A 27,634-nucleotide genomic window follows, 5' to 3' on the forward strand; every position below is an offset into this window, starting at 1 on the left:
GAGTCACTTTATAATTTTGTGTTCATATAACTTTGTGTGGGGTTTTGATAGGCTTGAGGTGTATATATACACCATGCAGAGAACAAATGAAAATCAGAACCTCTTTAAGGAGTCCCCAAGTCTGCTTGGTTCCAATTTGGTTTCCAAAATGAAAGCATCAGGCATGGACATTCAAAGCCCAAAATTCTTTTCCTAATTCTTTAATAAGTGGAACTTGGGCCAAGCCAGCTAAAGGACCTCTTCTTTGAAGTACTTAATGAAGCAAATACAGGCAAGATATGTATACATATGCAGGAACAACTTAAGTCCATCAGCCCTCATACTCCTGCATAATCTACTGCTGACACGGAACCCTGCCCTGGTAATAGTCCCATATGCAAATTACAGTATTTATTTATTTTTACAATTCACATTATTAAATGCAAGTCACAGAGGTTTTCAACTGACTCAACATCAAGATCATTTCATCCTCCCATAATGACCTTTATTACTCGCTTAGTGTCCTATGGCAGAGTTCCTCTGGCTCCGAGCAATAAACTGAGGAACGATGATGAGACAGTCACGGAGCAAAAGGATTAAAGCTAGAAGGAACCGCAGAGGTTTCCTAACCCATGGTCAACAAGTATGCAGGACACGTGCCCCTACTCTTTGTTCCTAAGCCCTTGGCAGACATCAGTAATCAATTCCAGAACTTCTGTTTCCAATTCTTTCTCAACAAACATAACCCACCAGACAGTCCACTATCTATAAAGGGGAGCTGGCACGTGAATGAAATCCTTGCTCTTCCAGCTCATCCAAATCCCTCTTCTTTTGGATAAGAAAACAAAGGCCCAGAGAGTTTAAATATCAGATGCACTTTCTTAAAGAGGTCTGAAAACTCAGTCCCATTACTTTAAGGTCTCATTTCGTTTTCTAGTATATGCTAGGGGTAATAGGGGTCCTTTGGCCCTCAAGGGGTCTATAATCTAGTTTGAGGACGAAAAGATGACCATGCTTGATATATATGTAGACTAAGTGTTAATCTGGGTTACTGATGCAGATTGGAGAATGCTGAAGTAGGTAGAAGAGAATTTATGGAGAAAATGGAGTTCAAGCTAAGCTTTGGGCTCATTTATTCGCTCAATAAACAAGTACAATGTCTTACTCTCCGGGTCATAAATAGTTCAACAAATCAACAAATGTATTGAGCCCACCACGCATTGTGACAGATGCTGTGGGTTCAGGGAGGTTCATGGATTGGTGGGGGAGGCAAAAAAAAAAATAATAGATTCTAACTACAGAGTAAAGCATACAAGTAGATATTCCTTCTGCACAGTGGGAACGCACAATAGTTCTTTTCCAAGTCTGTGCCACTTCTAGGACTCCCTCTCCTGCTAGAGATTGCCACATCCTTCCCCTGGAGGACCAAATCCAGCCATTCGCCATCAGCTTAAACTGGTGAGAACCTCTAGTTAACTGTCATTTTTTTCCATTCTCATTGCGGCTATGCAGCCAAGGCCCCCAGCTCTCCCTGTCTGGACATGGACATTAACCCCCTCGGTTTTCTGCCCACCTGCAAGGCTGCCCTCCCAGGATCCATTTGCCACATGCATCTGCTTCCGTGATCTTTCCCAAGCACAGCTCTGACCATGTCATTGCCAACCTAAGCCTCAGACCATGTCCGAACTCGTCGGCATGGCATTCTAGGCCCTCCAGGAGCTGTCTCTGCCTCCTCAGCGGTCTTGCTCCTTTTGTTTTTCCACATCTCTCAATCATACCCTCTGTCGCAGTCATGCCCAACCCCTCTGTTAGAAGGTAGGAAAGGCAGACTTTGAAGGTGGAAGGAAGAGCTGGGTAGCCTCATGAACAGAGGCATAAGGGTGGGTCTGAGCCCAGACTGGAGGCCAGCCTGGCCGATGAGTCTGCCAAGTCCCATGGGAGCAGCATTCCTCCAAAGGCACACACTGGGATAAGCAGAGTCCTGGAGGCATGTTTCTGTCCCTTCCCAGTCACAGGGGAGAAAAGGACAATATAGACCAACGTATGCCACTCCAGTACGGCGCTGCCACATTACCGTGATTCCCGGGAGGGTCAGCAAGGACCAGGTATGATAGGGAGCTGGGGAGCAACACAGAGAGAAGCAGCCCAAAGGAGGGGAAGGAAAGGAACAGGAGGACCAGTTTTCATCTGAGTAACCATGACTGTTGAGCCGCAGTTCCCTCATCCATATGTGGGTAACTTTATAGTTTCCTCATATGTATATAGGTAACACCTACTTTATACTGCAAAACATTTTCAATGCCTTTTTTACTAAGCATTTCCTAATATTTCACTAGGCATGATGGAAATGAGATTAGAGAAGTATGAGAAGGCAAATGCCTGGCAGGTTAAGCACACTACAGCCTCCTCCACCCAGCTCTGTTCCCGCCTCTGCCTCTGCCAGTCTGTGGTCAAAACAGCAGCCGGGGTAAGCTGATTAAAATACAACCAGACCACGCTGCTCCACTCAGAACCTTTCAATGGTTTCCCATCTCCCCATAAAAGTCAAAGTCCTTCGAGGAGCCCACACTCTCCCTCTGCTCTGTCCCCTCCTAGCCTCCTGCCTCCCCTCCCTGCCTCCACCCCTTGTTCTTTCTCAGACAAGCCAGGATGCTCCCCAGATATCAGTGCACCTGTTTCCCCACCTCCTAGTCTTCATTCAGTGGTCACCTTCCAGCAGGGCCTTCCCAATGGCCTTATTGAAAAGTGCAAGACCCTCCCAGCCCCTCCCTGCTCTGTGTTACTCCAGAGTGCTCTCACCATCTGACACACTCTGTCTTGCAGTCTACCTATTTATTCTGTTTATGGTTTACCTCTCTGCACTTGAACAGAAGTTTCATGAGGAAAGGGCTTTTGATTGTTCTGTTCACTGCTGTGTGCCCAGGCTCCAGAACAGTCTCTCCTGAATGAACACACGACTTAAGTGTTGGTCTCGCTGCAGGTGTATTCCAAGATGGAGGATTAGAGGCCCCGCAGTACCAGGCATGGGAGTTACCAGACCAAACGAGCTTTATCAGTAATGATACATATTCTGGAATGTTGCCACACACAAGGCTTTGTGCAGGTGAGCTGCAGCCAGCCCCTGTCATCAGAGGCTTCGCAGACACACAGGAACAGAGGAAGAGACTGCCAAATGCATGTTGCAAGAGCCCCAGGGTAGGAGACGTGAAGCTGGGGCAAGGGTATTACTAAGAACGTGAAAGAATTGTTCTCCACATCAAACAGCGGAATCTGAATCCATAAAGGATTGCTTCCTTAGCGCTCTGAAGAAAATTATTCAGAATGAATAAGCTTGCCAGCTCTGTCATGTAAATAACACCTACTTCCTTTCCTGAAAATCCGTAAGGTGGAAATCAGGTTTTTCAAATGGCTGAAAGAAAGCACGTCCTGGACAGAAAGCTCCAGCTGTATGCTGTGAATGGGGTGAGGATCCCACGAGTGCTTTACCGACACGATACACACAGCCCCGACAGGATTTTTCGACTTCGCAATGGTGCAAAAGCAATATTTGTGCAATAGAAACTGGACTTCAAATTTTTGAATTTTGATCTTTCCCTGGGCTAGCGAGATGTGGTACAATTCTCTCTTGTGACGCTGGGCACGGCAGCCACGTGTTCGAGAGGGTCAACAACCAGTACACTCACAACCATTCTGCACCCAACAACCACTGTTCTTCACTTTCTCTACAGTGTTCAACAAATTACATGAGCTATTCAACACTTTGTTGTAAAACAGGCTTTGCATGAGATGATTTTGCCCAACCACAGGCTAAGCCTATGCTGTTCATCAGGTCAGGTGTATTAAATGCATTTTCTGAATTATGATATTTGATATTTTCAACTTACCATAGGCCTATTGGGACCTAACCGCATCCTAAGTCGAGGAAAGTCTGTACACGATATGATCGTTACTGGGTCACTTGAATCAGAATGCTGTGACACAGAATGTTTTTACATACAGTGATTCTGTTTGGACAGAATTCCCAGTTGGAGCACAAAAATTCTACCCTTAGAATTTCTGCCTGTTAAACGAATTGAGAATCAGGCTATGGCGCACAAAACAAAATGGTTAATTCTTCCCATATCTTCATAAAAAATGCTCTTCAACTGCATTTCCTCTCACATCTTAGGTCTTAGAAAAATTAGAGGCTTTAAGCCGGCTCATAAAAACCTTTGCCCCTCATTTCAATAATCAAAATATTTTAGAGTGTCAGGACTGTTGAATTATAGCAGGACCAAACATTTTGACGTTTATAACCAGAAGATGAGATTCTGTCAGGGTAGTTAATAAATTTAACAGTTTCTTCTTCTTAAAAAATGTCCAGAATGCAGGCTGCACGAGAGCTTGTGATTTTCTGTTACCAATTAAGACTTTTAAAATAAACTTACTATCAGTTTATAAATGGACTCAGCCTCACTGTTTTAAGTTGGCTGGAATTTCATTCTGGTTAAACAGCTGAGCTCGTGCAGACTACACAGAAGTATGATTTCCACTCAGACCCAGTGCCCTGGAGAAAGAAAAGAAAAAACGAAGACCCGGAGAGGTGCCTGTGGTGGGCACACTGGGGATGGCTTAGGCTTGGCACTACTCAGACCAGGAACGGAAACCCTCGGGATAGCCCTGTGTTGCCCCTGGAGGAGCAAATGTCCAGAAAAACTTCAGTGGGGCACTTGGCATTTTTATATGGTGGTTCTTCCTTCTTGAGAAAAGCGTCTGACTCAAGGTCCTGTGGTTCACCCAGATTAAAAACTGTTGGAAAGTGCCCTGATGCCAAAGGCCAGATCTGCAAAATGGGCATGTAATCCGTCTTAACTCTGAAACTGTATTTTTGCAACAGGTTCCAAAGGCCAGGGAACAACTGTTCAAAATCCTTTCCAAACCAGCTTCCTGTGAATGAGTACACTGAACAGTGGCATGCAACACTTAGTTAACAGGTGAGTATCTTTGGAGAACTCCACTAAAAAGGCAAGATTATTCCACTTTCACCAGGAATTGGGAGGGAAATGCTGGCCTTGAGTTACCCAGTAACCATCCTTAAAAAGGGCTTAACAATTAATTCTGTACTCTTTAACACTAGGGAAAACAAACAAGGCCATCTCATCTGTTTGGATGCAGGGAAATCAAATCACTCTCTCTGTGAATATTATTTAAATGTAGTGGGGGCAGGATAAACCTTCCCTAAAAACCCCTAAGCCACTTGGCCCTTGGGGGAAATAGAGTTAAGCAGATAAGAAAGACTTGCTTCTCTACTTCTCTCCTTTCCTCCCACAAACGGCCTCTGCTAAAGCAATTTCAAGATGTTACTTCTTTACTAGAAACCTGACTTTGTTTTGCACAAGGTTCTGGAGGAACAGATTTGACTCTGAGGATTCTGTTAACTTCCACAGGTTTTTGAGGGGTAGGGCATTAAGAGTGGGAGTAGGCAATGCCAAATATTCTGAGATTCAGAAGCATCCCTGGAGAAGGTGCATGAGGTCCGGAGGCTGCCAGCCCACCCCCTTTTCGGTAAACCCAGCTCCTGTTTCCAAAGGGAAGATGGGGACTTCAAAGGAATCTCACCTGCTGGGTGTCCGTGTCCCCCCCCCCCCCACCTTGAGCTCACAGAGGAAAGGGGACAGACTCCAGCCCCTAAGGGGTGCATCCCAGAGCCCAAGTTGTAAGACAGGCAAATTGGCAGGAATTCATAATCTAAATAGGAACAACTCATACCTCTGAGCAATGGCTCAGGCATCCCCTTAGTCCAGTAATCTGTCAGGAGTGAATCATTTAAATACACCCTTGTTTAAAAACACGCAAATAGGACTTAAAAATTATTTTCAGTAGAAAAACAATGTGGAGAACAAGGAAGCTCAAGGAGGCTATTTTGGCAGATTACCAGGGTGTGAAAGGAAGAAACGTGAGTTCTCTTAGCTCTCTTTCCTCAGTGACCTCCTGTGGGCCACAGCTGCACACCCCTTGAGTTTGGGCAAGAATTTGGCCCAGGGTTGGTGGCAACATCCTTTCCTCCGTCCCCTCAGGGGGCCCGGCCATCCCTGAGACTAAGGTGCCTCCTCCAGTCCAACCGAGGACCACACTCGATCCCCACTCGATCCCTGTCCAGGCAGCACGGTTCCAGAAAAAATGCGGGGGGGGGGGGGAGCACATAGGATTGAAAACCTAATAATAAACCATGTTTGCTTCCAAACGGCAAGAACCCAGAGCTTCCCCTTCCCCTTCCAAGACCCTCTTATCATTTCAGGTAAAGCAGAAACCCGCAGCTCGTGGAGCACCCAAATGGGAGTCCCCGGGGAGCTTTGTTCTTCGCACGCAGACATCGGCACCGTGGCGGGGAAGCCCCCGCGTGGCTCCGAGGCCAACGGGGGCGCTGAGGTGCAGCCGCGGCGCCTCGCCCACCCTCGCACCCGCCGGCCCCGCACGCGGCCTGGGCGCTGGGAGCGCGTGAGGGCGCGCGCGTCGCCCACCCGTCACACCGCTCACCTAGCACCACCGCGGCCACGGTGGACAGCAGCAGCCAGTTGTTCCTCAGGAAGCGCTTGCAGTCGCATCCCTTCCTCGCCGGCTTCCCCATGGCAGGCGCCGGGGCCGGGAGCCGCCGCCGCGGCCGCCGCTATTGTGCGCGGAGCTCTGCCGTGCGCGCGGGGACCCGCGGAGGCTCCGCGGAGGCCCCGCGGAGGCTCCGCGGCGCAGCGGGGGCGGGATGCGGGCGCGCCGGGGAGAGGGTGCGCGCCGGTTCCTGCGGCCGCCGCTTGTCGCTGTCACCGCCGCTGTCACCGCCGCCGCTGCCACCTGAGATCGCGCGCCGCGCCCGCTGCCCGGGCCACCTCGCCGGCAGTGCGCGTCGGGCGCGCCCGGCTCCTCCTGCCGCCGCCGCGCTCTGCGGCGCCGGGGCCAACCAGCGAGGAAGAGGGGAGGAGCGGCGGGCCGCGCGGGCGGGTGGGGGCGTGCGCCGTGCGCGCGGGGTGCCCGGGAGCCCGCAGCCCCACGCCCGCCCAGCCTTCACCTGTACGCTCTCGCTTTTTTTTTTTTTTTTTTTTTTTTTGGTCCTGCCAGACCAGCTTTTCGGATTTCGGTTTTCCTCCTCGCCTAGGCTAGATGCGCGGAGCCGCTGTGGTTTGGAGCTTTCCTGCACACCCCCTCCCCTCCGCTTTCTCCACACCAGCCCCTGGGCACCGCGAAGCCCTTGCCAGGGGGGAGAGGTGAGGGAAACAGCTTTGTCGTGGGTGCCCTTTGCTTCCCGCCGTAGCCTCGGATTTGCCAGCCGTCTAGAAAGCTTGAAGCCTCTAGCGGGAGGGGAAGAGAGAGTGCTGGGGGGGGGGGGGCGGCAGGACAGGACTTTGTGAGCTCTCACCTCACCTCTAATCCACCGCCCCCCTCCCCCCCGTATTATTAACTCTTCTCTCGGAGTAGCTGGAGGTGAGGCACTAATAGGATGGTCTGTGGACACAGGGCTTGCAATGGGCCCTCTGAGAAACTTGACTGGCTCCGTGGCCGCCAAAGGCCCCCTAACTGTGAGACTTGGCAGAGTAATTAGGTCTGAGCGCCCGGCCGCTGGGAGAAGGTGGGCGGGCCCATCCCTAAGGCCAAATGCCCTGGAAAGGCAAACAGGGGAGTTGGAGAAGCTAGGTAAGTGATGCCAAATATATTCCGCGAGGCTAAGTGAATTTTCGAGTTCTCTTCCATTCTTCTACCCCATTATTTCACCGTCACTTACACAAACTCTTTCCTTTCCCTTCCCACATCACCACCTCCGCAGCTCTAGGCTGCCTTCCTGTCAGCTTCCCCAACATTAAGTAAGTTCTGCGCCTTTTTTGCTAGTGTGGAGGCTACTGTCTGAATGGGGAGGGTGAGGGAGCTCCCCAACTCGATTATCTGATGACTAAACCCCCACAATTAGAGCTTCACTCCTTTGGCTGAAATCGATGCAAGCCTTCTTGAAGAGATTATAATTCAGCTTTACGAACCACGTACACTTTAGTATGAATGACTTTGTCAGCTCCTTTCCAGAAACTAAATTTTGAGAGAAGGAAGAATAGATGGGTATCAAGGTTACTGATGCCAGAGCAGGATCTGAGGAAATGTCGGAAGGAGGGAAACTATCAAGAAGGAGGGGACAGAGAGAGCCATCCCACAATAAAAAAGCTGGAAATACTCAGGTGTCCAACATGAAAGGAATGGCAAATGTATTATGAAGCTGTCATGCTGTAGTACATTATGGAGCCAATAGAAAGGAAGTTTATGAAATTTCTAATTGCATGAGATAGCATATGTTTTGATATTATGAGGGAAAAAAAGGAGGATTACACTGTGTATACAATTTGGTCACTGCTATGTAAAGCAAAATCATATACTTAGAAAAAAAAAGTCTAGAAGGAAATACGCCAAATTTTTAACCATGGTCGTTTTGGGGTCGTGTAATACCATGTTCGAATCTTTCTGCTTTCTATCTTCCTGTATTTTCCTAAGTGTTTCCCATAAGTATACTCATTTCCGTTACAGTTGTGGGTAGCGCTGTATTTAAGAGAGAAACAGGCCCTAAAGAGAGAAAAAAGTAGAAGAGCTAAGATGAACTTTGTACCTCACAACTTTTTGAGGTATAAAAGAACAACTGCGCCTGGGTTTTGTGGATAGGATATTTAGATTTAAATCCCAGTACCACCACTTACCAGCTGAGTAACTTTGGGCAAATGGCTTAAATTTTTTTGTGTGTCTCAGCTTCAACATCTGTAAAATGGAGGCATTGATATTGTTTATGTCACGGGGGTATTGTAAGAGTTGAATACAACGTTTTAAAAAGACTTAGTGCCTGGCACATAGCAAGCACCGTGGCTAATTTTACTTGGAGTTGACGTGAGCAGGCTTCTTTTACTCCCTCTCTCCTGTGGCCTGCCTGTCAGGAACGCACCCTGAACTACATCAGACCCACATGAACCCTTGCGTGTTTTTCAAGAGTAATTGCCCTTTAAAGTTGCCATGGACCTAAATGTACTACAATTTCACACCTAACGCTCATAGAGTACATAATTGCTTTATGCTCCTGTAAATTATGCAATTTTAAAACAGTGCAATATAAAAAGATGAATAAAGCCAACATATATACACTCATTCTGAAATAATAAAAATCTCCTAAATTAAATATAAGAGTCAAGAATCTCAAAAGTTCAAAGCAGGTGGGCCAAGGCAATTATAAACTGCATTCATGTTGTTGCTTCATGGCAGTTCCACTTTAGCTGGCAATAAAAAATAATTAATAAGCAGACATAATGCGCTTGCCATGTGCCAGGCACCTTTCTAACCACTTTGCACACATTACCTCCTTTGATCCTCCCAACAACTGAATGAGGTAGGGACTGTTGTTATACCTCATGGGACTGTTGGAGGAATCAGACGAGATAGTGTGTGTCATCATCATCTTCATCTTACAGCTGAGGAATCTGGGGCACATAGAAGGTAAGTGACTTCCTTCAGTTCCCTTGGTTGGTAAGAGGACCATCAAGGTAAGCTAGGTGGTCTGGCTCAAGGTGAATGCACCAACTCTGTGCATGAAACCACCGCCTCTTATATGAGGAACAAATACAGTATTGTTACAGAGAAATTACTTGAGTTACTTGATGCAAGATCTTCAGGAGTCCATCTGTCCAGATTCAGGGGTTGTTAGGATATCCTGAAGGGCTGTGCTTAGGTGGAAGCTGCCTACATTTTAGGGGCAGGGGCTGAACTCTTGAATTCACTCTCCATTGCTACTACTGGCACCTATTCTATGATTTCTTTGCCTGAGATGAGCATTGCTTATGGGTATAGGAAGCATCGCTTTGGGGGGAGACGGGAGACCTAGGGCTTCAGTTTTATTTTTTAAATTTTCATTGTCTACGATAGTCATGGATGCAAATGATCTCAAATTGGAGAAAAGTTAAGAGGCATTTCCCTTGTAAGCTCTCCCTGAGGGGAACTTGACCACTTGGGTCTCGGAACAAAAATTTCACTCCCCTGGGGTAAGACCTTAAAGCCAAGCAGAATTGTTAGGGTTTTCCCCCTCCAGTCGGTGTTAACATCTCCTTTTTTCCAGACCCCTCAAACTCCTTCACCCTGCTGATATAAATCTTTGGCCATTTCTTAATACATTACCTTTTGCCAGTGGGCTTTTTTTTTTTTAACATTTAAGCAACTCTGGCGTTTCTTGTTTCTTTCTTTCTTTTTTAAATTTCTGTCCTCAATTGTTGACTCATAGACTGTCTTGTTATTAAGGCAAAGAGATTTTGACTTTGCCATACAAGGTTACATCATCAGGTGACAGCATGGACTTATATATTACTTAGGAAAGAAATGAAAGGCACTCAGAGACAAAAAGTAAGTCATCAGCTTCTGATCAACTCCAGAAATAGTACGCTGGTTGCATTCTACCATCATAAAACATACGCAGTTGGTTGCTTTGTCCTCATGCTATGGTAATGGGGAGGAGGTCCTGGGTACCAGAGTGTCCTTCTGCATCTACAGCTATGCAGCCATTCATCACCGATAGATGGTAAGAAGGATGCTGTCAGCGTATTCACTCTTTTTAGCAATCTCTTCCTTATTTAATTCATCTCGCGATTATAAATTAAAAGGTGAAAGAACTATAATTCATTAATCTTCACAATAATTCTCCAAGCGATATTTTATAAAGATGATCCGGCCTGAAGAGATTTATATATTATTTAGATGTCCTTGAACTCCAAATGCAACAGAACTTTGCCCACAGGCTTTATTGCCTGCTTTGACAAACTGAAGAACAGTTCTATTTCATTTCAGAATGTATATATATAAAATCTGCTTCATAGAAGCTGTGTGTCCTTGAGCAAGTCATTTAACCTCTTTGAACCTCATTTCCTCATCTGAAGAAACCATTTGAAGTAATCAATACAAATGGCCGATATATATTTGAAACATGAACAAATTTTCAATCTCACAAGTACTCAGGGAGATGAAAACTTAAACCAGTATTTGTTTACCAGTTAAACAAAGATGTTAAGATAAAATATTTTAAAATGTGTAATTTAAACATTATAAATTGTAAACTTAGAGAAAGTACGCAGAAATGGGCAGCATCACAAACTGCTGGTAGACCTAAAAAATGCTATGACTTTGCTGATGCTAATTAGGCAATTTGTAACATCTTTCATCAAAAGTGTTTATTCTTTAACTCAATCATTCTACCTACAAATTTATTCCAAAAAAATGATGGTGGGGGGGAAGGCTGTCCATTCCACTTCAGTGAGAAACAATTTCACTGTCTAATAAAGTGGATTGGGTAAAGATAGGTTAAGTGTGTAAAGATGTACTGGACAATGGAACACCGTTCAGGTATTGAAAAGCATATTTCAGCAGAATGTTGAATTACATGGGAAAGTGGTAAGGACACACAACTGTGTTTTGAAATGGCAAAAGTAAGTTACAAACCAGTGGGTGAGGTGTTTTTTTTTTTTATGATGAGGCTGTAGTCATTTATTATTTGTATACCTGAAAATATAAAACTTAAACTATGCATATTATAATTCCAATTAAGTCTCTGTGTGTGTGTGTGTGTGTGTGTGTGTGTGTGTGTGTGTAAGGGTAGTAATCTGAATTATTTTTAGATTTTACTTACTTATTTGACAAAGAGAGCACAAGCAGGGGAAGCAGAGGGAACTGCAGAGGGAAAGGGGGAAGCAGGCTCCCCACTGAACAGGGAGCCTGATGTGGGCCTTGATCCCAGGACCCTGGGATCATGACCTGAGGTGAAGGCAGATGCTTAACTGACTGAGCCACTCAGGCACCCAGTAATCTGAATGTTATTAATGTATGAGCATGTGTTCTTTGCGCTGCTAGGCCAAGGTGTTCATATGCATGGGAGATTAGGATTTGTTACAGAAGGAATTTAAAGAAAAAAAAAAGTACTAACATTCCACTTCTACATGAAGTATAGGATTATGTAGCAGGAAAGACTATTATGAAAAAGAATGTTTCATATTCCTCACCTCCTCATTAGAATATCACAATCCCAGTGTGAAAGATCCATCTCATAGAATTCTCAGCAGTGGGGGAAAGACACCCCATTACCTATAAGCAGCTGTCATTCTGTTGCCGCAGGAGGTGAAGACACAGGGGAATTAGATGAAAGACCACTTTCTGGTCAAGGGAACGGTGAGAAGAGAAAAGGGAGAGTAAGAGAGAGTAAGACAGATGCTGGTCCTGTGTTCTTTCTCTAGGCTTTGTCCAGAGAGAGAGAAAAGAGGGTGACAGCTCTCTCCCTGACCACCCGTTAGGGTGCTGCCTCCCAGACTGCCCCTTACCATCCTGGGGTGCAGCCACATCAACAGAAATGTGGCAGGAAGTGTAGTCAGGCAGGGAGAGGACCTGAGATTTCACTTCCCAGCCACCCTTGGCTCCTGGTGGCGGGGGTGCTGAACTGAGAGCCACGGGATGAGGTGACTCTCAGAGTCTTGGGGTGGGGGTCTCATGCAGTGTGTCCCGAAGCAGAGACTCAATTATTTATTACCATCAGTAGCTGAGGTGAGACCGAGGCTCTGGTAGATGTCCCTCAGCTCTACTGAAGCCAAGAGAAAAAGCAGAAGGCCCGCAGGGCAAGCTGCAACCAGGGTCAGTGTTCTGGACACTAGCATCCAAACAAGTCCACATGTTACATTGGGTCATTCATGTTTTAAAGTCTCTTTTATTCTACAATAGGTCCCCCTCCCCCCCATCTCATTTGTTTGTTGAAGGGACTGGGTCATTTGTCCTCCAAGAGTCCCCGCATGCTGGGTTTGGCTGATTGCTTTTTCATGGTGCCAATTCATTTGTTTCCCACCCACACTGTTTCCTCTAAGCTGGTGGTTAGATATAGAGGTTTGCTAGTTAGCAATGCCAAGATCGAATGAACAGCGGATTCTGATTGTCAGTCTGATTCATCTGGGATAAGTTCACCATCAACCTTTTGAATATGGTTTTGGCATCTGTTAGCAATGGTTGCTTAAGATCATGTTATTTAATTTGTTCTAATTCTATCATTCCTCTGAATATATTTGCTGGAATTCTTCTATAAAAAGAATTTTTACCTCATCAACTATTTGGTTACCCTGAAATAGAGTTTGTACAGAAAAGGCAGGATCCATGATTAAATTTTTCCCTTTATTGGTTTTCTCAATCATGAATTGGTACACTAGCAACTTCCCATGGTGACGATGATGTTTTGTTTCCTCGTTTTTTTATTAGTGTTAATATGAATACTACTGTTGAACACTGATGAACACTATATTAGTGTTATTATGAATACTATTATAAATATGTGTGCACATAGATTTATATGTTTTGGATGGATTTATGTGTTTCAGTCAGTTACAATCATGATTCTTTTCCTTGCTCACATGGTCCCATCTCTGGCTAATGGGAGTCCCTTCATTTTGGCTTCCATGTCTTTTGGCCAAACCATCTGTCTTCAAATGGTGTTCTTATTTTCTGGCTCAGGAAGATGTCCATAGACCCCCTTGTACATTTCTTGCCCTGGAATCAGCCACTTCTCCAAAGGCTCTGGGTTCCTTTTCTGGAGAATAGTATTTAGAAACTTCAGTCTTGGTGATGGGGTGCTCATCACTACGAGGTTGTCAATGTTTCTAGGCATTTTGGTGGACAGCACTTAGAAATACATAGTTCATAGAAAGGGACAAATAATGAGTTCATGCTAATGTTTCCTGTTCAAATTTTCTTATGGTAAAATATCCATACTATATTTTACCAATTTTAGCCATTTTTAAATGTACAGCTTTGTGGTATGAAGTGCATTCACATTGTTCTTTGGCCATTACCACCATCCAGCCCCAGGGCATTTTCATCTTCCTAAACTGAAACTGAACCCATTAAATACTAACTCCCCACTTCCTTTTTCCTCCAGCTCCTGGCAACCCCCTTTCTATGTTCTGTATCTATGGATATTTGCGCTTTTGTGATTGGTTTTTTTCACTTAACATAACATCCTCAAGGGTCATCTATGTTGGCATGAGTCAGAATTCCTTCCTTCTTACAGCTGAATATCCATTTGTTTTTCCATTCATCCACTGATGAACACCTGTGTTGGGAATAATGCTGCTATGCAAATGGGTATATCAGTATCTGTTCAAGTCCCTGCTTTCAATTCTTTTGTGTATATACCAAAGTGGAATTCTATGTGGTGATTCTACATGTAGTATTTTGAGGAACTGCCATACTGTTTTCCACAGTGGCTGCACCCTTCTACATTTCCACCAGCACGAGGTTTCCAGTTTCTCCACAACCTCACCAACCCTTGTTCTTTTCTCTTTGTTTGTTTTAATAACAGCCATCTTAATGTGAGTGAGTCAGTTTAAATTTAACATTGCAGAGTTTTGATTAAACTTCAATTTTACTCTTACATGACTTTTTACTTTACTTCGAAAATCTTGGTTCTTAAAGATCTTAATGCAAGTATTTATTTCCTAATTCTATAATGTACATGTAATAGTAAAAAAAAGATAGCTATATCTATATATTAAATATATATTTATATTTTATTATATATTATATATGATATACTAATATATCAATATAATTACAATTATGATTTATAATTATAATTATATTATAATTATAATAATATAATTATAATATATTATAATATAATTATAATATATTATAATATAATTATAATATATTATAATATAATTATATATTATATTAATATATAATTATATTAATATATCAATCATATAATCGATATCGATCATATATTAATATATCAATTACATTAATATATCAATAATCAATAATATATATAATTGTATTGATATTTAATAATAATATTAAATTAATTTAATAATATAATATATAATTATATTAATATATTTTATTATATATAATGTCATTAAGTTTTAAATATATGTACTATATAGATATAGATAGAAAAAAAATATATATCTCAACAGGGGCACCTGGATGGCTCAACTGGTTAAATGTCTCACTCTTGACTTCAGCTCAGGTCATGATCTCAGGGTTGTGAGATTGAGCCCGGCATTGGGCTCCGCACTGGGCATGGAGTCTGCTTGAGACTCTCTCTCTCTCTCCTCTGCCCCTCCTCTTGTTCTTTCTCAGGAAAAAAAAAATATATGTATACATATATGTGTGTGTATATATATACATCAACATTACTTGTAATAGTAAGACCACTGAATGCAGCTTAAGATTTCTTTGTGGTTCTTTTGACCCTAGAATATATCCCTCGAGGCATATATAGTCAAATTACTGTGTTCAGTGGTCACTTGAGGTAATTATTTTCCCTGTGTGGTTATGCCATCAATTTGATTCAAAGCATGTAAAGCATTTACATAGTTCAGTCAAAACTAAAACAGCACAATCAGAGAATTCTCATTTTACTCTTCATCTCCTCTCCCTCTCACCATATGTAATACTTCGTAGCTATCTTTTGTGCTGTTTGTCCTTCAGTTGGTTCTGTTTAGAAAATAAAACAAAACATTTATATTTCTATTCTCCTGCCTTAATTACACAAAGGTAACATTTTCCAAGGCCTGTTCTTGCCTCACTTTTTTTCTTTATCCTCACTCAGTATTCTGATACAGAGATCTTGCTCCTTCCTTTTTCTGTTCAATACTCCTTTGTGTAGCTATTGGTATAAAGAAGTCTTCCTCATTCCTTTGAACTGCTACAGAATACTATATTGTGTGGATAGACCCATAGTTTTTTTTTTAAACAAGCTTCCTATTGATAGACATTTGGTTTGTTTCCAGTATTTTGCTATTACAATTAAGATCACAAGGGATACCATTGACCTCACTCAGAAGTATGCTGACAAGTGTTTATCAACAAGCTCTCCAGGAAAAAAAAAGAAAAGAGAAAGAAAAAGAAAAAGAAAGAAGCCTGGATTTTTAACATTCGCTGAATTCCATGGTGAAAGCCTTCCATCCTGGGCAATTTCAAGCTGCCAACATGAAGTCATGGAATGTAGAGTTAGGAAGAGGTGTATAGTAACAACATTATGAAGTACTTCTACCATGCAGATAGAACAGATGTAAATAACCTCAAGGGCATAGATTATAGTAAAAGGCCATAAAAATAATTAGGAAACAGTGAGTTTTTGAGTATTTATTACCTTAGTTTTTGATATAATTTATTTAGATTTACATCTATATAATTTTATTTTATTTATTTATTTTTTAGAGAGAGAGTGCGAGTGGCAGGGGTGGGGCCAAGGGAGAGGGAAAGAGAGAATCTTAAGCAGACTCTACAATGAGCGCAGAGCCCCCCTCAGGGCTGGATCTCATGACCCTGTGATCATGACCTGAGCCAAAACCAAAAGTCAGATGCTGAACTGACTGAGCTACCCAGGGGCCCCTAATTTTATTTTTAAAAATGGAAGTGTTTAGGGGTGCCTGGGTGGCTCAGTTGGTTAAGTGTCTGCCTTCAACTCAGGTCATGATCTCAGTCAGGGTCCTGGGTTGAGCCCCGTGTTGGGCTCCCTGCTCAGCAGGGAGTCTGCTGCTCCCTCTTCCTCTCCCTCTGCACCCCCCACCTCATGCTCACCCGTTTTCTCTCTCTCAAATAAGTGAATAAATAAATCTTAAGAAAAATGAAAGTGTTTAACAGCCAACTTACAGATATTCCTGAAAATTAAAGAACTCTTGTGAGCCAGTACGACCCATCATACCACTAAATCCACACTTCGTTTTAATACCTGAATAGATAGTTCTATATGTCTAAGCTAGAGATCGTCTGTTTTTCTCTCAGGAAGAGAAGTTCAAATGTAGGCAGCCTAGTGCTTATGTTGGAGCTCCATGGTCGTTGGTATCCCATGCTCCTTCCCCTCTGCTCTGCTACCTTAGCCTCATGGTCCAAAGTGGCTGATGGAGTGCCAGGTATCATGTCCATATGCCAGACAGCAGGAGGAAGGAAGTGAGGAAGGGCGGAGTGGTTACACTGCTCTGTTGAGTCAGTTACTTTTTAGGATACTCCCAGAGGCCCTATCTAGCACTCTGCTTACAATTTGCCATACAACAAAAAAAATCAGTTTTTTCTTTTTTAATTAACTAAATAAGAAACGAAAAATGAATATTGGCTAACAACTAACAGTCTGCACCCGCCTCTGTCTAACGAAATCTGTTAAGCTTTTGTTAGAAAGCCGCCTTTGACTGTGTCTTGTTTCCATTTCTTCTCTGAATGTTGGTGCTAATGCTCCAGTGATCATCTTGGATACAATATCACATACTTTCTGATATCATTGTTTTGGTGTTTTATGTGTATGTCAGCCTCCCAGTTCCTAATCCACTAACGATTATATACCATTGTAAATTCATACGGGCAAAGTCTGTATTTCACATTTCTTTTTTGTTTCTCTTACAGCTTAAAAAAGATTTTTAAGGTGTAAAATGAAGTTAGTGATACCTACAGTTTTATTGGAAGAAACAAAGAAACATATATGAAAGACTAAAATGTGCAGTGTTAATACATGTCCCTCCTTCTCTTCCTTCCTCTTTTCTATTATTCCTTCTTTCCTCTGGTTAAATGTAAAGGGAAGCCTAAGGAAGTTGGAATGTAAATATTTTATCTTGGCTGGGAGAATGCCACATACAAATTACTGGTAGCCTTCAGGACCTGGAATTGGAGACATCCACTCATGCTGGGTCTGATTTCCTCTGTTCTGGGCATATCACGAGAATGACTCTTTAAGTACACACCTATTATCCTACCTACTATTAACATATATTCATCTTCCCTGTCTTTGAACTTCATAATTATAAAATCACACCTCAAGCTTCATTGGGTTGGGCTTCTTTCAATCCACATGACATTTGTGAAATTCATCCATGCCGTTTTGTACAGCAATAGTTTTCTTTGTATGACTGTGTCACAATTATGTATCCATTATGTTGTTGATAGACATTGGGTTATGTCCGGTTTTTGACTATTATAAATAATGCTGCTGTGAGCATTTTTGTGCCTGTCTTTTGGTACAATATGTATGTGTTGGGCATGTAGCTTGTTATGGAAGTACTGGGTCATAGGGTATGCATATGTTCAGCTTTATTAGATGTTTCCAGATAGTTTCCAAAGAGACTGTACCAAACTATACTCCCGACAGCACTGTGTGAGACTTCAGTTGTTCCCCATCTTTATCAATACTTGATATAGGGAATATTTCACCTAGACTCTCCTTTGGGACCAAAGTGCTTATTCATTTCACTGCTGGTAGTGTTGATGGCTGATGGCTCTCTGTTGAAGCTGCTTCTGTGAATTTCCCTCAGGTAAAAGTGATTCTGCATCCAAAGTCATATGACTTCCGCTGGGTGTATCTACATGTAATGTTCCGTGGCGGTAGTGATGGTGCTGGTGGTGCTGGTGGTAGAGGAGGTAGAAATAGTGGTGATGGTGGGATAGAGACAATTTCCAAGGGCCATCCCAACTTGAAAGTTTCTTGCAAGACTAATTGAGGCCTGTATTGCAGGATTTCCCCCTCTGCGCAGTCCTACTTCCCTCACACCTTATAGATGTTTTCAAGAGCATTGCCCAGTAAACCTCTTTGTATATAAATTTGAAAGTGCCAGATTATGTTTCCCTGGGACGGTGGTCTATGACAGTATTGTTAGATTTAAAAATTTTTTAATTCTGGCCATTCTGTTGGGCATGTAATTGTGGCTTTACTGTCCATTTCTCCAAAGGCTAATGAGAAGGAACACCTTTTCATATATTTAATGGGAATATGAGTATCTCCTTTTTTGTGAAGTGTTTGTTCAAGTCTTTGCTCACTCTTCTATCAGGTTATGCATCGTATTCTTTGCTTGATATGAGCCCTTTGCTGAATAGATGTATTTCCAGTATCTTTTCTTACTTTGGCTTGATTTTTTACTCCCTTAGTGATTTCTTCTGATTTCCTGAATTTTAAAATTTTAACATATTCCAGTTTAACAGAATTTTCTGTTGTTTGGTGAATACCAATTTTGTTGAGGAAATACTTGTGCACCGCAAGAGCACGAGTATATTGTATGTTCTATTCTTAAAGCTTTATTGTTTTACTTTTCTCGTTGATCTAAAATCTTCCTGGAATTCATTACTTTGATTGGTGGGAGGTAGAGGTCAAGATTCATTTTTCTCTGTATGGATATCCAGGTAATCTGGCAGCATTGATTGGAAACATCATCTTTTCTCCAGTGCACAGCAATGTCCCTTTTGTATGTGTGAATGTGTGGATCTGTTTCCAGATTCTCTGTTTTGTTCTATTTGTCTATTTGTCTATCTTTCCACCAATCCCCACCGCGTCTAAATTACTGTAGCTTGATAATTAGCTTGGATACTTGATATACATCCTCTTTTTCTCTTTCAGAAAAAAAATAAAGAGAATGATCTTGCCTATTCACGATCCTTTGGATTTTCAAAGTTTAGAGAGTTTGTGAATGTACATGAAAAAATTTTCTGGGGTCTTGTTTATAGATCAATTTTGGGGAGAGTTGGCATCTTTATGGTATACCAAGTTTATGGATTTTGAGTCTTTTAATGCATGAAACTGGTATAGTCCTCATTATTTAGGTCTTCCTTAGTTTTTAAAAACAATGTTATAATTTTCTGTGTAGAAGTCTTGTGCATCTTTCACAAGATGTTTCACAAAAATATATAGGTTTTTATGATTATAAATGGTATCTTGAAAAATTTTTATTTTCTTAATGTTTATTGATGATATCTAGAAAGCACAATTGATTTTTTTAAGATTTTAAAATTTATTTGAGACAGCGAGAGAGCGAGTAAGAGCACAAGTTGGGGGAAAAGGCCAGAGGGAGGGGGTGAAGAAGACTCCCCCATAGAGCAAGGAGCCTGATGCACGGCCTGATCCCAGAACCCTGAGATCATGACCTGAGCCGAAGGCAGACGCTTAACCAGCTGAGCCACTCAGGCGCCCCCACAATTGATTTTTACTATATTAATTTTCTTTCCAGCAATCTTGCTAAATTCATTTTTCAATTCTAGTAAGAATTATTTCTTATTTTTTATTTTTTAGATATTCAAATATGTTATTTGTAAACAATGACAATTTTAGTCCTTTCCTTTTTATCCCTTCTGTTCCCTTCCTTTTCTTGTCCTGGTTAGAACATCGAATAGATGTGGTGATAATAGATATCCGTGCCCTCTTCCCGGTCTTATGAGGAAAGCTTTCAATATTTCACCTTAAATAAGATGTGCCCTATTCCTTACCAGATTATGAGAGTTCCTTCTAGTTAGCTAAGAATTTTCTTAATAAATGGATGTTGAATTATATCAACTGTGCTTTTTCGCATTTATAGAGATAATTACATGGTTTTTCCCTCTTTTTCTGTCAATGTGGTGAATTATGGTAATAATAATTGAATGTTAAACACTTACATTCCTGGAATAAGCCCAACTTGGTCATGATGTGTTATCCTTTTTGTTTTCTTTCTGGATTAAATTTGCTAATTTTATTTTATACTTTTAAGATTTTATTTATTTATTTATTTTAGAGTGTGGTGGGGAGCAGAGAAACAGAGGGGGAGGGAGGAGGAGGGGAAAGAATCTCAAGCAGACTCTGCGATGAGTGTGGAGCCTATGAGGGGCTCCATTTCACAACCCTGAGATCATGACCTGAGGCTAAACCTCTAAGAATCTGTGTTTAACCCACTGAGCCACCCAGGCACCCCTACTAATTTTAAAAATAAAATTTGCTTCTAGGTTCATGAGCCATATACTAGCATAATACTTTACTCTTTTACAAAGCCCTTGTCAGATTAAGGTATAAAGGTTTTGTAGGCTTTAGGACTTAGCTAAAAATTATGCATTCTTTTTCTCTCATTCTCTAGAAGAATTTATGTAATATATGTTCTTTTTTTTTTTCCCTTTAAAAGTTTGGAAGAATTCACTAGGTAATCTGTTCTGTTATTTTCTAGCTCAATTCCAGTGTATTCTTAAAACATTCTGAATGATTTTAATATTTGAAATGTGTTGATACATATTTTATGGCCTCCCATATAGTCAATTGTAAAGGTTCCGTATGCCTTGAAAATCAAGTATTCTGCCATAGTCTGGTTCTGTTTTATGTATGTTAATTATATTGAGTTTCTTAATCAGGTTATCTAGATCTTCTAATATTTACAGATTTTTTTTCTTCCTTTTTCTTTATGTAGTTGAAGAGATGTAAGTTAAAATCTATTGTAACTGGATTTGTCTATTTTTTAATGCTGTCAGTATTTGCTCTCTATATATCAGAGTTATATTATTAGATACATACAGCTTTAGAATAGATAATTTTGTGATGTATTGACATTTATTTTTATGAAATATCACTTTTAATCCTTAGTAAGCTTACTATCTGAAAGTTGCCTTTTTTCCCTAATACCAGTATAGTTATGCCACCTTTACTTTAATTAGTGTTTTCATGATATATAATTTTCTATACTTTTTTTTGGAGGGAAGCACACTTTATGTACCAATCACTTCCACCATAACTGATGTAACTGACCAATCCAGACTGCATATTGCTAGTTCGGTTCCACATGGAATATTGAAGTATTCCCCAGGGTTTGTGATAGCTGGTCGATCCATGGTCACTGGGCAGATCAGTACTGTGGAGGGGCTCCTATGATCCTCTGTACAGCTTGGCTTTGGGCTGATCCCTGGGAAGCTGGGAGAGGGGGTGGTGGAGCTGCTGCTCGGTGACCTGAGTCTACAACTTACTTTCCACAGCCTCCAGTGAGAAACCGTGGTGTGTCCACCTGTCATCTGATATTGGTGAGTTTCTTATTTATATTCAGACTTGTTCAATCTGTTGGAAGTCACCTTTACTTAAGACATGATTTTAAAGCAGCTCACAGAAAAACTGGCTGCACACATTTAGGAATAATTCTGGATAGTTGACAAGTTTAGCATTGTTAAAAGGAGGATGCAGGGATTGAGAAATTTTTAGAGGATGCCAGGCTAGAGAGTCCTTGAATATGTTCAGCCTTACAGACTCTTACAGAAAGGTGGAGAGAACATTTTTCTTTTATGAAATATTACTCTTAATCTTTAGTAATGGTTTATATGTAAAAGTCTTCTAATACTAGTCTCCTTTTCTGATACCTTTGTTTTAATTAGTGTCTTCATGATATATAATTTTCCTAAAACTTCTATGTCCTTATTATTTAAAGTGTGTCTTTTGAAAGTAGGAAATAGTTGGCTTTGATTTTATTTTATCTGAAAAGCTTAGTTCTTACACCGAGTATTTATTTGTACTTAATTCAGTTACTAATGTATTTTGAATTCTATCAAGTTAATATTTGTTGCAACTGTTTTATGCTCCTTTTTTATCTTTTATTACTTTTGGCCTAAATATTGTTTTCATCATTCCAGTCAACTTGTTGGTTATACATTTTTTATTTCTGGAGATTATGACTATATTCATTCTTGAATTATTAGTGTCTAATACAAATTAGTAATTCCACATAATGACAGGACCTTGAACATATGAACTCTACCTTTGATGTTTATGTTGTCATGCATTTTAATTTTACACAGATACAAAACTCCACAAGACAGAATTAGTAGTAGTAATTTTGGTGTTTTCTTCATATAGTCAACATTCATTTAGGTTTACTTATATATTTACCTTTTCTGGTGTTCTTAATTCCTTCCTAAATTCTATATTTCTGTTTGGGATCATTTTTCTTTTTCCTGAAGAATTCCCTTTAGTAGTTCTTGTAATGTTGGTCTTATGGCAATCAGTTATCTTTTTCTTTGTCTGGAAATGTCTTTGTCTCACTTACAGTTTTGAAGAATGCATTTATGCTTATCTCAGTCCCTACTCTGGCCCAGCGCAGACATTTCATGCCCCATGCCTTGTGCTGCTCTGCTCCTAACTGGGCTCCTGGGGCCTGATTTTTCCTCATGGCCACACACTAGCTTTGGCCAACCCAAACCTTGGAAGGGCATTTCCTTCTTGTCTGGTAACTATGGACAAGTGATTAGTTGGGCAAGCCAGAGAACTTTTTCACCATGCAGTGGACTATAATTACATCTTTTCTAGTTAGGTGTTCATCCCAGCTTTGGGATGAGGGCCTTCTTTTATGTTTGTTCATCCTTGGGTACTTTCCTCAGGGATACTGTATTCTGTAGCATTGTCTTTATTCCTCTGTTGGAATCAGTACTTCTATTTTTTTTTAAAGATTTTATTTATTTATTTATTTATTTATTTATTTATTTATTTATTTATTTATTTATTTATTTTAGTGAGAGAGAGCATGCATGACCTGGGGAAGGGGCAGAGGAAGAGGGAGAGTCAGAGAATCTCAAGCAGACTCCATGCTGAGCATGACACAGGGCTTGATCTCATGACCCTGAGATCATGACCTAAGTTAAAACCAGGAGTTGGACCCATAACCTACTTAGCCACCCAGGCACCCTTGGAATCAGTAGTTTTTCATATCAAACTTTCTCTATCTTAGTTACTGTGTAATTTCTCTCTACTGATTGGGACTTGAATGATATACCAATCTGCATCCCCAGGATAAACCCCATTGATCATGATGCATTATGCTTATTGGATATATATTATCCAATATGCTAGATATATATTATTGGATTAAACTTGCTAATATTTTGTTAAGTTTCACATCTGTGTTATGAGAGATAATGTTCTATAATTCTGTTTAGTTTTAATGTCTTTTTCTGGTTTTTGAATCAGAATAATACTGACCTTATAAAATGATTTGGTATTTCTCCCTTGTCTATTTTCTGAAAAAGTATGTGTAGGTTTGGTAGTATTTCTTCCTTAGATGTCAGATGGAATTCACCAGGGAAGTGTTGTGGGCCTGGAGTTTCCTTTTGGAAGTTGTTAACTGTGAATTAAGTTTCTTTGATTGACACTGGGTTGTTCAGTTTCTATTTCTTCTTGTGTCAATTTTATAATTGTGTCTTTCAGTCAATGTGTCCATCTCATCTGAGTTCTAATTAATTGGCATAAAGTTGTTCGTAATATACCCTTATATCCTTAATGTCTTTTGGACCTGTAGTGATGTCTTCTCTTTCATTTGTCTTTTCTTCATATTTTTCTGTATCAGTCTGGGTTGGAGCTTGTGAATTTTAACATCCCCCACTCCCCCAGAAAAAGCTTTTGGGTTTGTTGATTTTCTGCATAGTTTTTCTGTTGGGTAGGCCTCATTTTTTGAGATTGCCTCACCTCTGTCATCTTGTACTCTAAAATCCTGACTGCTAATGCAATTTTCTAATGATATCAAACAGACTGAATGCCTTCAAATAGATTTCATTTTTGTATTTTTTCTGGCTTTTCAAGTTGTTCTCAGCAGGAGCACATGTTACTTCATTACAGCCAGAAGCAGAAATCTGAGAGGAATAATTTTAGGTGCTGATATTGCAGGAAAAGCACTGATTTGGAGACAGGATTCCTGGGTTGAAGACTTTTCTCTGTTCCTTATTAATATTGCTAATAATAACCTTGGGCAAGTCAACTTGACTAAGCATAAATTTTCTTATCTATAAAATGGAGAAGCAATAATATCTTACATCAAAAATGTTTTTGTAAGTATTAAGTAAAGTAATTCTTAGTAAAACTTTATATGAACTATGACAAATTTCATAAATATAATGTGGCTCGTATTTAATTTGTACAACTGTGGATGCCTTGAAGGCAGGGACTGAATCTCTTTTTGATCATGATTCCTCAACACATAGCACAGTTCCTGGAATATATTTTGGTGTTTAATAAACATCTATTGAGCTCAACCAAAGTTATTTCACCTTAATGGTTAAAATTCTCACATACTCAGAGGAAATGTGTACTGCATGCCCATAGTTATTGACGACATCTGAATTAATCCAGATCATGCTGAATTGTTGTTTATTATCATTATTTAGACTAAAAATGTGTACAATGCTATATGTAAATTACATGTATTATTTTTATAGGATTATCCTCTTTCTGGTCACAAACAAAAAGATGTAGTGAAAGATCTATAATGGTGGGAAATTCCCAAGGATTGTCTCATAGAAGGAAGGGATAGAAAAATGTCCTGATTCTGGTAATGCTGTAGGTTGAGTGTGCAGATATAAACAGAGGTTCCTAAGTCATGTGTCACTGAAGCTTGTAAGCTCTAACCTTGTGGCCACATCCCTTTACAATTTGTGCAAATGGGTGTGTTCAGAGGAATTAACGACTTACAAGTGACAGGTTTGTGTTTTACCTTGACACCATTTCTGGTAGGGTTTTCTCTCCCCACTTGTATGCATATCTCTCTCATCAGTTTTAAATTCAAGTACGAAGTTCGTTAGGTTAGACTAGTGTTTTCCTAGCTTCAGTGTTCTAAATACCACCTTCATAATTCTTTTCCACATTTATGTACCACTTATACTAGTTACCCAAGATTTTCTTTGAACTCATTTTCTTTTTTCTAAATGAATATATTTTAAAAGAAACTTAATATCGTTATTTCAAATTGAAAATCAATACCACTTTTCTAAGATGCTGATAAAAATAAAAAATAGTGAAAACAAAATAATTTTTGTGAATGCTACAAAGAGACCATTGCCTATTGAAGACTCTGAGCCCTAGGCCTCCTCTCCTTATTAAAATAAGCAACAGTGAGAGGGCTGTTAAGGCCTACCTGAGCTGAGTTGTTATACCCCTGTTATAACAAAAAAACTGAAAAATAATTGAAAAACGAGTGATTTTTTTCACTATGTAATTCCATTTCATTTTAATGATTTGCAAGCCTACCACTTAAAGGCATTTCATATCCCACACTTAGGAATACACTGGGTTAGATCATCTGCAAGGTATCTTTCAGCTTTCAATATCTATGGTGTTTCAAATATTTACTCTTCCAAATATTTGTATATTTCCTCCCTCAGGTCTTGTTCATGCAAACTGTCCCTGACTTATATATCATGTACATATGATTCCTTTTTACCAACGACTACCCCTGTTCTTAGTGTTGAGGGTCAGTATGAAAAAAGCTTGAAAATTTTTATGTAAAAGAATAAAAAAAAAAAGATGAAAATCAGGAAGTTTTTGGGAGAAGGTGACTCAGACAGAAGTCATCTTATCTCCTTGACCAAGTATAGCTTTGCCTATTTTTCCAAGCTTTTCTTGCACTTCCCCTCTGAAGTTTATTTGAGTTAAAAATAAGGAAAATAAGTATATTTCTTGAGTTAAAATAGGCTAATAAGACAGATTCCTCCAGGAGGATTAAGAGGTCATTAGTCATCCACACCTGAGTATAAATTAACCCAATCAGTTTATTTCCTTAATACCTGAGGCTACCTATAATGAAAGGGAGGGAATGAAATGGTTTTGATGAGTAGTTTGTTTTAGGAGACTAGGGGAACATAAAAGGAAAGAGGGTTGGCTGGGAAGGCATGCAGAGGGAGAAGGGAAGGAAAGGAAGACCGGAGCGTCCCAAAGAAAAGTTTGGCATCTTTTAACATTTTTCTCTCATTCCTCTCCTTACTCTGTCACCTTAGTTTCTGTTTTAGAGGCCCAGAAGTCAGATTAGTATGGAATATTGTACAGTTCAGCTACTTCTTAGATTAAGTCAACTTTTAAAGGCTAAATAAGATTTCCCCCACCATGAGTAAAATTGCTCCTAAGGGAAGATGTCTTCTGTGTTTGGTGACACATATTTGGTAACCTGAGAACTGTACAGATAGTGCTCCACACACAATGGGTAATTAAGGAATGTTATTACTTCCACCTGCCTTTGTAAATATCCAGTGGGACAGAAAATGTTAGGAACGCTGTTAGTGTGGACATGGATTTTCCCAAGAGAACATTTCAATTCTACATGTAACGTTCCTGTGCTTTTCAGGTCCTCTATTAGTTGTCCCATCACTTGAAGTGATGATTTCCAAGCAGGTTCTAGATCAGTGGCGAAGGACCAGGATCTTATCTAGCTATCTAGCTATCTCTGATCTGTGGCAGGCCAATCCTAGTATGCAGCTCCTCTAGTCTACTATTTATTCCCTCTAGTGTATTTTTAATTTCTATTGAGTTTTTCATCTCTGATTGGTTCTGTTTTATGTTTTCTCTCTTTGTTGACGGTCTCACTGAGGTCCTCCACTCTTTTCTCAAGTTCGGTGACTATTTCTTTATGACTATTTCTTTAAATTCTCTATCAGGCATATTATCTCTGTTTTGTTTAGGTCTCTTGCTGTGATTTTTCCTGTTCTTTCTTTTGGGATATATTCCTATCTCTCCTCATTTTGTGTAACTCTCTGTGTCTATTTCTATGTGTTAGGAAAGTTAGTTATGTCTTCTGCTCTTGAAAGTTATGGCCCCTGGCGGTGGGGTGAGAAGAATTTTTTAAAAACATTTTTAAAAAGAAAAGAAAGTTGTGGCCTTAGGAAGAAGAGGTCCTGCAGTGCCCTGCAGGACAGCATCTCCTGCTCACCAGAACCTGGCCCTTCAGAAATGTTGTGTATGTGTGTTGTGTATGCCGTACTGTTGTGGTTGAGCTGCTTTTGCCTTCAGTCAAGTCATCTTCAATGGTTCTCTTTGCCTATTGGGGGCAGGGTTTGGTCCCTGTGTTGTTAGTGGGCCAGTATGGGGCCTCCCTGAACTTATGTTCAGTCACACCAAACTTCAGGGTGCTCT

At 40.6% G+C, this 27,634-nt stretch overlaps 2 protein-coding genes across 3 annotated transcripts in view; one reads left to right on the forward strand and one right to left on the reverse strand.

Annotated features, from left to right (window-relative positions):
- SLC1A1 (solute carrier family 1 member 1) overlaps positions 1 to 6,872 on the reverse strand; it is a 79,840-nt gene extending 72,968 nt beyond the window's left edge. The window contains exon 1 of the mRNA XM_045772608.2: positions 6,496 to 6,872. Coding sequence (XP_045628564.2) covers positions 6,496 to 6,586 — 91 coding nt within the window. The 5' untranslated portion in view covers positions 6,587 to 6,872. The remainder of the gene's footprint in view (positions 1 to 6,495) is intronic.
- A 101-nt stretch (positions 6,873 to 6,973) lies between these two features.
- Positions 6,974 to 27,634, forward strand: part of GLIS3 (GLIS family zinc finger 3) — a 619,421-nt gene continuing 598,760 nt past the window's right edge. For both annotated transcript variants that reach the window (XM_087858807.1, XM_087858808.1), the window contains exons 1-2: positions 6,974 to 7,214; positions 21,736 to 21,780. The gene's annotated coding sequence lies outside the window, so the exon portion shown is untranslated. The remainder of the gene's footprint in view (positions 7,215 to 21,735; positions 21,781 to 27,634) is intronic.

Source organism: Ursus americanus, chromosome 34 (genome assembly GCF_024610735.1).
Source record: "Ursus americanus isolate L20-20 chromosome 34, mUrsAme1.1.p, whole genome shotgun sequence".
Classification (NCBI taxonomy): Eukaryota; Metazoa; Chordata; class Mammalia; order Carnivora; family Ursidae; genus Ursus; species Ursus americanus.